The 10,473-nt window shown below is 47.6% G+C and overlaps 1 protein-coding gene and 1 long non-coding RNA gene across 6 annotated transcripts in view; one reads left to right on the plus strand and one right to left on the minus strand.

Annotated features, from left to right (window-relative positions):
• The window catches only part of ZDHHC18 (zDHHC palmitoyltransferase 18), a 27,574-nt gene extending 22,883 nt beyond the window's left edge, over nucleotides 1-4,691 (minus strand). For 2 of the 3 annotated variants that reach the window (XM_081308044.1, XM_081308045.1), the window contains exon 1: nucleotides 4,283-4,691. In XM_081308044.1, the coding sequence (XP_081164170.1) occupies nucleotides 4,283-4,599 (317 nt within the window). In that variant the 5' untranslated portion in view covers nucleotides 4,600-4,691. The remainder of the gene's footprint in view (nucleotides 1-4,282) is intronic. The other variant, XM_081308043.1, reaches the window with a different exon arrangement.
• Nucleotides 3,414-9,911, plus strand: LOC308656704. Of its 3 annotated transcripts, none has more exons than XR_014023774.1 (3): nucleotides 3,414-3,562; nucleotides 7,183-7,299; nucleotides 8,859-9,911. It is a non-coding gene; the product is annotated as an uncharacterized lncRNA (long non-coding RNA). The 3 variants fall into 3 exon arrangements; XR_014023775.1 differs by lacking the exon at nucleotides 3,414-3,562 and adding an exon at nucleotides 3,952-4,210; XR_014023776.1 differs by lacking the exon at nucleotides 3,414-3,562 and adding an exon at nucleotides 3,952-4,210 and having other exon boundaries at nucleotides 7,186-7,299.
• Nucleotides 9,912-10,473: the final 562 nt, after the last annotated feature.

Here is a 10,473-nt window from a genome sequence, read left to right on the forward strand (position 1 = left end):
AAGAAAGCTCAGGCTCTGTGAGGCTGCCGGATGAACATGTGTCCTCCTCTACCAGGCAGGTGGGCAGCCTATCACAGGCCCCCATCCCTCTCTCAGACCCATCTTCCATCCTTTTTTTTTTTTTTTTTTTTGGTAGTATTGGGATTAAACCCAGGAGTGCTTTATTACTGAGCCACATTTCTGTCCTTTTTATTTTTTAGTTTGAAACGGGGTCTTGCTAAGTTGCTGAGGCTGACCTGTGATCCTCCTGCCTCAGCCTCCTGAGTTGCTGGAATTATACCATGTTGTTACATTTTGAATATAATCCAAATTCCCTACCACAGCCTCATAGGCCAAGCATGGTCCAGACCCTACTGAATTCAGGAAGGTTCCTACTGAAGGTTTCTCCAGCCTCATTCCATGAAATTCTCCTTGCCCCCATGAATCCTGTTACAATTGCTTCAGGATAGCCCCTAAAACAAACCTGGCTCTTTCCTACATCAGAGCCTTTGCATTTGCTGTTCCTTTTTCTGGAATGCTCTTCCTTCCTCAGAAGGACCATCCATGACAAATTTTGTATAAAGCAGCCCTTCCCAATACTCTTATTTCTTGCATAAAATTAAAAATATTAATTGTCTGCTGATGTGTTGACTGCCTGTTCCCTGCTGGGACACAAGCCCCTATGAGGAGACAGACTGTGATCCCCTGTTCACCTAACCCTAGCACCCTGCCAGCACCTGGTACCAAGAAGGTGCTCAGTATATATCTTCCAAAAATGAATGAATAGTGTTCCCCTCCGGCAAGAGGTCAGAAATAGCTGTCTTCTTCGAAGGCATTTTATGCGCCATTTACAGCCCTAATTCATAAATTATTATTAATAATATCTTAAGTACTAACAATTACTATGTGCCATAAATCTTTATAGTAGAGCTAGGTACAGTGGCACATGTCTGTAATCCCAATGACCCAGGAGGCTGAGGCAGGGGGATCATAAGTTCAAAGCCAGTCTCAGAAATTTAGCAAGATGTTGTCTTAATATAAAAAAATAAAGAGTTGGGGATGTAGTTCAGAGTACCCTTAAGGTTCAATCCCTAGTACCAAACAAACAAACATCTTTACAGAGACCCTCTGAAATTATGCTTCTTAATTTATAGATGAAGAAACTAAAGCTCAGAGAACTTAGGTAACTTGTCTGAGGTGAGGGGGGACTCAAGCCAGATCTGACTTTGAGGTCCATACTATATGAATCACTGTCATATGCTGCTTTCCCTCCTAGAGACAGAGTGGACTAATGGAGTGGGAAGCAGCTATTTGGAAATGACTGGAGGCTGGAGGCCCGAGAACAGCCAAGAGGCCTGGAGCCAGCACAGAGGCAGGGAGCAAACCTGTGGGCATCTACACACTGCTTCTGAAGCCTCTAGCATCAGGTGCTGTGGCTTCCACAGAGGCCTTTCCCCTGAGGAGCAGAGACTGCCAAGGACAACTCCTAGGGGCCCACGCTCTACTCCACAAATCTCAGTGCTCCCAGATCTGATTCTCAAAAAGAACCAGCAGGGCGCTCAGGGTCACCCACATGGCAACTCGTCCAGTTCATGCACAACCAGACTTCTCTGGAGAACGGAGAAGACTTGAACTCTGAGATTTGTAGAACCTTCAAGAAACACTAAGTCCTAGTCTCTTGATTTTCCAGAGGGGAACTCCTGGGCCCACAGCTAGATTTAAGTTCACTTAGCCGGCCAAAGTCTCTGGGCTCCCAAAAAATGATTTGCTCATTCATTCTTTCAACCAGTAGTTGCTGTATTTAGTATCTGCAATATTCAGGCACTGGTTCTATGGACTAAGGATACAACAGTGAGAACAATACCCTGCTCTCATGTACAAAGGAGGCAAGAAACTACCAAACAAGTATGCATGCAGCATGGATGTCAGGGAAGGGTGTGGAAAGGGAAGAGTGAGGCATGAGGCTACCTGAAGGAAGGACACTCCTAGCGGTGCGAAGGCCCCGAGGTAGGAGTGTGCAAGCAGGCCAACCTGCCTGGATGGGAATGCACACCAGGGCAATGGGGCAGAAGCAGACAGAAGGGAAGCAGGGACCAGAGCTCTGGCTCCTACCCAGAGAACCAGGAGGACTGAGATCTGACTTGGAATCAAAGGGACACTCCTGCTGCAGTGGGGGTGGGGGTGGGAAGTAGGCAGAAGCCAGGAGGCCTGCGCAACAATCCACCAAACCAAACAAGGAAGCAAAACCATTCACTGCAGAAAAGGCCCCAGATGGCCACCTGTATCTTTTCCCAGAGCAATGGGGATGTCTGAGCATCTCCATGCTCCCTGCCTCACTAAAGGCACTTCCGCCACTCCAGCTTCTTACTGAGATTTCACTCTGGTCCAGACCCAGGTGAGCTCAGGGACCTCACCAAACCCTGCTGCCAAATCTACCACTTCAAGTGAGGACAAGGACAAGCAGAGACAAAAGCCAAGATGATTCACAAGTGTTCTCTGAGCCTGGAAGTCCTTGCTTTCTCCCTAGCAGGGGACAAATAAGTTACCAGCAAAGCTACTCACTCAGCCAGCAACCGTCCTGCTTCTGAACTGACTGAATCTCACACTGTAGGTCACAGGGCCAACAGCTGCAAGCACTGCTTCCTCCTGCCTGGGCAAGAGACTGAGCACAGCCTGGGGCTCCTGGAGGAGACACTTTCATAGCATCCACAGGTCTGGTCTAGAAAACCAGGTCTCACATTCAGCCCAGGGGCTACCCTGTGGGCTGGGAATCCAGAGCTTCTATTTCTAAATCATTCCTGAACTTTTTTTCCCACAAAGACAAAGAAAGAGCAGAGTGTTTAGTGGATAAAAAGAAGAAGCCGATTTATAGGAAGTCTTCCCCTTGCTTCAAGGGGCAATCTGAGGTTGCAGTTACATGATCTAGCAACTGGAAAGGGACCTGGGAGCTGGTGTCTTTGTGACAGCCTCGCTATGGCCACATGCCCTTGTGAAGTGTTTTTCTGGTGAAGACAACAAGTACTAACAGCAGCCAACATCAGGTTAGTGTTACTGGGCTAAAAGCCCGCAGGCCAATCTCATGATCACCTGGGGAATGGGTACTATTAAAGACCCTATTTTACAGATGAGGAAGCAGGAGGTCTGAAAATTGAAGTTACTGCCCTGAGGTCACAAATTAGTGTGAGGTGAAGCTGTTGGCCCCAGAGACAGAGTTCTCAACCACACCACAAGAGGACCACAAGAGATGAGAGCCAGGAGGGGAAGGTGGGGCTCATGGGGTGGGTGTGGATGCCTGGGATTCTGTGCAAGGAATTATGTGGCAGGTGGCTCCAGCTAGAGAGGTGGGGTGGAAACTTCTGATCACCAATGTGGTCCTCGTAAGGTTATAAGTACCCACTCCTTCATCCACAAAACAGATATCCTGTGTGGGACAATCCAGGGTCACTGGGGAGACAAAGGAGTAAAAAACCCATGGGGCAAAAAGGACCTGTCACACCAAAGCACTCTGGATCCTTTCTTTAAGAAATAATAAGGCACATAGCTGTTCCTGATGTGGAACAGGCCAGAGGAATGCTCCAGAATGGTAAGAAGGGGGAAAAAGCCATGAGGTCAAGAATGGGGGCAGGGACCTGGAAGACATCTGGGGGAATCAGGGGACTAAGGGAAGGACAGGAAGCTCTGAGGAAGCTAAGGGAAGAAGGAAGAGGCAGCCGGAGGCCCCAAGATGTTTGTGGGAGGATGCCTTGGGATCCTCAGTGAGCATGACAGGGAAAGCAAAAACGGGAGGGGTCTGAAAGGAGACCCTGGGATGACCTGGAGGGAGCAAGAAGATGCTAGGAAATTCAGGATGGTATGTACACAGCCAAAGGACATAGAAATTTAGAAGTTGTCTGGAAGGCTCAGAAAGAAAAGATGCCTTGAGGGGTCAGAAAGAGTGTGGGATGTGCAAAAGATGGTCCAGGGATGACCGAGGAGGCCTGGGGGGCTGGTTCTGGGAGACTGGAGGCGGGGTGAAGGGACACTGGAGGGTGGTGTTCCTTCAGAGGCCAGCAAAGGCAGGGAACCAAAGCAGAGCAGCAAAGGACAGAGTGGCTGGCAAGGGTGGAGGGGGGGGGGGGCAAACAGGAGATGAGTCGGGAGCCAGGGGAGGCCTCAGGACAGACCGGAGAGGAGCAGGCGGCTGCGGGCAGCCTCAGGGCTGAGAGGGCGAGTGCCTGGAGGAGCCGTGCAGGTGGGTGCCCAGGCAAGGGGAGCAAGGGGCGCGCAGCCGGCGATGGGCGCGCGGCGAGCGCCGCGAACTCACTCGAAGACGAAGAAGAGGACCGTGGTGCTGAGGATGAGCAGCAGCGTGAGCGCAAAGACGCCGCCGTGACCCGCCAGCATGAGGCGGCCGCCGCAGTAGAAGCGGTTGCGGCCCGGGAACACCTCCCACTTGCGCCGCGGGCGGCGGCCCAAGCTCCCGCTGCCGCTGCCGCTGCCGCTGCCGCTCCAGCGCGGCGCGGCGGGCGCGGGCCCGGGTCCCGGGGCGGGGGGCGCGGCGGGGCCGGGGCGGCGCGCCCCGGGGGAGGCGGGCGGCGGGGCAGCCCCGGGGCTGATCTGCTGGTACTCGCAGTCCTTCATGCGGCCGGCCGCGGGCCTCGGCTCCGTGCCCCGCGGGCCGGCCGGACCGCTCCGGGACCGGGACGAGAAGCGGAGGTGGTGTGGCGGCGCGCGCGCGCGCGCGCGCGCGCGCGGCGCTCGCTCTCTCGCTGGCTCGCTGGGGGCGGCCCCGCCGCCGCCCCGCCCCCGGCCCGCCGCCGCCGCTGCCGCCGCGGCCTCCCGCCGCAGCGCCCCCTCCGCCGGGGCCCGGGATGGCGCGGCCGCTGCGGTCCCGGCCCACAGCAGGACCCCAGCGAGTCCCTGCGCCCCCCCCCCCCCCCCGCAGTTCTACACCAGGAGCCATCAGCAGATGCGCTCTCAAGGGCGCTTTCTCTTTTGCAAGCAAACCGTTTGTTAGGAGCCCACTGTGTGCCAGACACTGTGCCAAGAGCCGAGATTCAGGTGGTGGCCCAATTTATAATTCCCGGGCCAGGCTTCGCACATCCCTGAGGACTGACTGGAAGGCATTCTGGAGGCAGGCATCTTTGGGAATCGTGGACACATCCAAAGTTCAAATGCCCAAAGGGCCCACCTTCTGGTCTCCCTCACCCAGCTGTCCTGGGCCCAGACCAGGGGTTCCTAGGTATAACCTAGGTATATGCAGGGGTCATGCCTGAGGGCCTCCGTGTTTTTTTCAGGAATTCTGGATATATTCGTGTTCTATTGCTACGGAACAAATTACCACAAACTTAAAAAACACACCTATTTCTCATGGATCCCAGGTCAGGAACCCAGAAACAGTTGAGCTAAATCCTTTGTTTGGAGTCTCACAGGGTTCCAATCCAGGTGGACCCACCCCAGTAGGGTGGGCTGGCTCTAATCCGAGCTACTCAGGACGCTGAGGCAGGATTACAAGTACCAGGCCAGGCTGGACAATTTAGCGAGTTGCTGTGTCAAAAAATAAGAAGGTTGGGGATGTAGCTCATGGTAAAGTGTTTACCTATCTTGTGTGAGGCCCTGGGTTCAATCCCCAGTACCACAAAAAAATAAATAAAAAATAAAAGTCATCCAGGCGGCTGTCTCATCTAGAAACTCAAATGGGGAAGAACCTACTTACAAGTCCTTTCAGGTTGTTGGCAGAATTTACTTTTTGTCACTGTATAACTGAGGGCCTGGGCTTTTTGCTGGCTGTCAGCAGGAGGCTTCTTCCCTCCAGTTCCACCTGCAGTTCCTGGAGAATACCAATTTATTTTGCTAGCTTCTTCAATATGGCCAGTTACCTCATTAAGCCAACAAGTACAATCTCTAACTCCAGTTTGCTAAAATAGGGTTTAGTTTTGTTTTGTTTTGCAGTACTGTGGATCAAACCCAGGGCTTCATGTACTAGGCAAGCTCTGTATCATTGAGCTACACCCCTAGCCTTGACAGACCTTATATAACTTATTATGACAGGAATAACATGCTATTGCCTTCCCTATTCTATGGTTAGAAGGAAGTCACAGGTTCACAGGTTCCACTTACACTCAAGAGGAGAAGTTTACACAAAGAAGTGAATATCAGGAGGCAGAAATCATTGGGGGTCACCTTAGGATCTGTCCATCATACTGGAGTTACTCTAAAACCTAGGGGAAAAAATAAGAAAAGAGAGAGCTGGGGGGTCTGGGGCTGGGGTTCAGCTGTAGCGCACTTGCCTGGCATGTGTAAGGCATTGGGTTTGATTCTCAGCACTGCATATAAATAAATAAAATAAAGGTCTATCAACAGTTAAAGAGAGAGAGGGAGAGAGCGAGCAGCTGGGGACTAAGAGAGACTAAGAAAGGAAGGCAGAATACACATGGGGACAGGTAGGAAGCCAACAGTGACCTCAAGGATTACTAACCGGTACATATGCCAAAGGCTGCCCTGCCACGTCCTTGGTGCCAAAGGCTCTGGATTTGATGACTCCCACCTTGAAGTGTAAGTTTGTGTAAGTTTCCTCTCCTTCCACTCTTTGGCTCTTAAACAGTCACAAAACTAACTTGTTGTAGTACAGCAGTTTCCCATCGTCCCACCTCAACTGGGTCCTCTTACAACCCTAAAGCTTTTCTTGTTCCTTGTCACATTATAGAAGCCAAAGCTATCCTACTTGATTTTTAGTTTCCCTCCTATCTCAATATGTTTGGTTTTATCCGTTCTTTCCTCTCAACTTAAGGATGTGGGTCTCGGGGTATAATTCAGTGGTAGACTCCTTGTCTAGAATGCACAAGGCACTGCACTGAGTTTAATCCCCAGGACAAAAAAAAAAAAAAAAAAAAAAAAAAAAAAAAAAAAAAAAAAGAAAGAAAAGAAAAGAAAGAAAGAAAAAGGGAAAAGAAAAAAATAGCTGCCACTTTTTTTGTCATTTCTGAACTTTTTATAATATGGTCTCTGTCTACATCACTCCTCAAAAATTTCTACCTTGAATGTTACCAGTGACCCATTTGTTATAGTTAAAAAATACTACTTCTCATCAATACCCACAGTTCCCAGCCACTGTCACTAATAGGTGTGGCCATGTGACAGAATTCTGGAGGTGGTAGGTTCTACTCCCAGCCTGGCCCATAAAACTTCCGTGAGCTGATTCTTGCCTTCCTTCTCTTCTGCTAGTAGAATGGGAAAGATTCCAAGAACCTAGAAGAGGGTGGAACCACAAGATGAAAAGAACCTGGGTTCTGCATAATTGTGGAGAGCAGAGCTCTCCCTACATGACTATTGAACTCTGAGGTAAGCAAAAAATAGACTTTTGTTGTATAAGCCACTGAATTTGGGAAGCTGTTTGCTGTAACAATTAGCTAACCCCCGTTTTTGTGGTACTAGGATTGAACCCAGGGGTGCTTTACCACAGCTATACCACTAGCCCTTATTAGTTTTTATTTATTTATTTTTTTGAGACAGTCTTACCAAGTTGCTCACATTGATGTCAAACTTGTGATTCTCCTGCCTCAGACTCCTGAGTTGCTGGGATTACCCTACCCAGCTAGCTGACCCTTATGAGTACAAAATTTGGTACCAGGAATGGAATGCTGGTATAATAAAAGCAAAAATAGATATCACAGCATTAATGATTAGGCAGTGGGCTACATGGAAACAAATCTAACAGGCTGGATGGCTGAAGAGTTCGGGGATGCTATAGCAAAATATTTGTTGAAAGGGAGAGCTGTGTAGTCTTTCCCTAGTGCTCCCAACTGGCAAAACCAAACACAGATCAGTTGGTAAAGGAGAAATGTGGTTTGCAGAGTCCCAGCTCCAGGCTTTTTTTTTTTTAAAGAGAGAGTGAGAGAGGAGAGAGATAATTATTTATTATTTATTTTTTAGTTTTCGGCAGACACAACATCTTTGTATGTGGTGCTGAGGATCGAACCCGGGCCGCATGCATGGTAGGCAAGCACGCTACCGCTTGAGCCACATCCCCAGCCCCATAGCTCCAGGCTTTCAAAGCCAAGTATAGACAGGCTGGTTTGGAGCAGACAGACAATAATTTAATATCAGGCACAGTCCGCCTCTGTGGCTACTCAGTATCCATATGCACTTTTCTCTAGTTTTAAACTTCCATACAACAAGACAACTCTATTTTTCTACTTGACAAGCTGCAATTATATTTTGTACAAATATGTTCTCACCCACTCCCCAAAACAAAGAAATGCAAAATCCTAATAATCACTGTATCTATATCTGGGCTCTGTAAATAATTCCTCAAAACCAGTTACGTTTCTTCCTGAAAATTATGTTACCTAAAAACTAAGTTGTATCATAGAATTTGAAGAAAATTTGTATAAAATAAGAAGGAAAAGAAGAAAAAGTATATAGATACTTTATTTATATATGTAATTATAAATTATAATTATACTTATTATTATAGTATTTATAAGTTATAATCATATATACCACATAACAAATGGAAGAAAATATGCATTGGTTTAACAGTTCTTATTTCTGAAATTGGTCACAAGGCCATGGTTGATATTTATAGCTTTATTTTTCTAATCTTCTTTTTATATTTCCTTTGCCTTCTGCTGGGATCTCAGCTGTTTTAGAGTTCTGTACCTAGCAGGGGGATCCAAATCTTCTTTTCTGAAGGATGTGGATCTTCAATGGGAGTTCACCACTGTCCTTCAGGGCCTCCCCTGAGTGGAGCTGTGATGTGTCAGCCACATATGGTGCAGAGCCATCTATAAACCAGGCTGTAGTCATAAGGAACTCCCCAGGAGGAGGCAGTACAGTGGGAGGTGGGGTCAAAGGAAAATTACCTGTTCATTCCACTAACTCATGCCTCCCTCTTCCAGATGTGCCTGAGGCTTATTTCCTATATACCATTTTCAACTGAAGAGAGATGACTGCTGTGGATGCCCAACCTCACTCATGGCTTAGTGGACGAGATATATCAGCTAACTCCTGATTGGACACTCAGGTCTTATGGCTACTTGATATCCTGTGATTAGGCCTTTAGCCTGTACCAGGGCCCAGAAGCACAAAGAGAATGGTAATTTGGAGAAAATGGTGTGGATTTACTTCAAGGTCCTAGAGGTCTGTGTTGTGATTCACCTATTGGTGACTCCATGTAACATCTCTATTTGACAAAGCCTGAATGTCATTGAATCTCCTGATTTGTAAGGTCCAAGTGAAGAGCAGCTTGTACTATAGCTGGGCTTTTAGCATGTTGGACCACCAGACACTACTCTGAAGTCATAGCCCTATGAATTTTTATGGTGTTTGTTTTCCAACTCTTTATTTCTCATGTTTTACTCAAGTGTCTTTAAGTCATTGCTAATTCCAGTTTGTCATACCCAAGCAGCAAAATGTCCTCGATGGAGTGATATTATATACAAGACCAAAATGATCAAGATCTCTGTGGACTAGAGGCTGGGAGTGTAGCTCAGTGTTAGAGCACTTGTCTAACATGTACAAAGATTGACTAGTCTGTGTTACTGGGTTTGACCCCCAGTGTGTTCTCTCTCTCTCTCTCCTACTTTATGACAGGGAACAGAAGACTTTATATAGTTTTGATACACTGTGAAGGTGTACTTCAGGCCCTGCTAGGTAAAAGCAAACTTCTTGAGTTTCTTACAAATTATACAGAGGAAAACATCAATTGGCAGGTCAATAGCTGAATTCAGATGCCAGGAGAACTACTGCACCTGAAACAGCAGCCGTAATTGGAGGCATTATCTGATTAAATTTATGATAATTCATAGTCATTCTCCATAATCCAGTTGCCTTGTCTACAGACCATCCATGCAGGGAACCTAAAGATGTTTTATCACTGAGCTACAATTCCAATATTTTTTTTATTTTGAGACAGGGTCTCGCTAATTTGCTAAAGCTGACTTTAAAATTGCACTCCTCTTGCTCAGCCTCTTGAGCAGCTGGGATAACACGCATGCACCACTGTACCTGGATATTTCATCTCTGATCTGACACTACTATCTGCAACTTCCCTAATGTATGAGTCAGCTTCTCAGTTTTGGAGACCAGAAGTCCAAGGTCAAGGTGCCAGCAGGTTTGGTTTCTGAAGAGGTATCTGACTTGCACACTTCTCACTGTGTCCTCACATGGCCTTGTCTTCTATACACACACTCCATATGTTTCTTCCTCTTCTTATAAAAGTATCAGGCCTATTGAATTAGGGTCCCATGCTTATTATCTCATTTAACCTTGACTATCTCCTTTAAGGCCTATTGAAGGTGCTTCATATGTTGGAGCTTCAACATATGAATTTTGGGTAGGGGACACAATTCAACCCATAACACATTAGTATGCAGTTTACTTTTGGTTTGCTGTCCTCATAGAGAGGGGAATCCACTTGGCCCTTCCTATCATAATAGTCCTTACTCAACAAGTCAGTTAACCACATTAGTTGCTAAATTCAGTCATGCATTGCTTAATGTTGAGGACATTCTG

Source organism: Spermophilus citellus (genome assembly GCF_964194105.1).
Source record: "Spermophilus citellus genome assembly, chromosome: 9".
Lineage (NCBI taxonomy): Eukaryota > Metazoa > Chordata > Mammalia > Rodentia > Sciuridae > Spermophilus > Spermophilus citellus.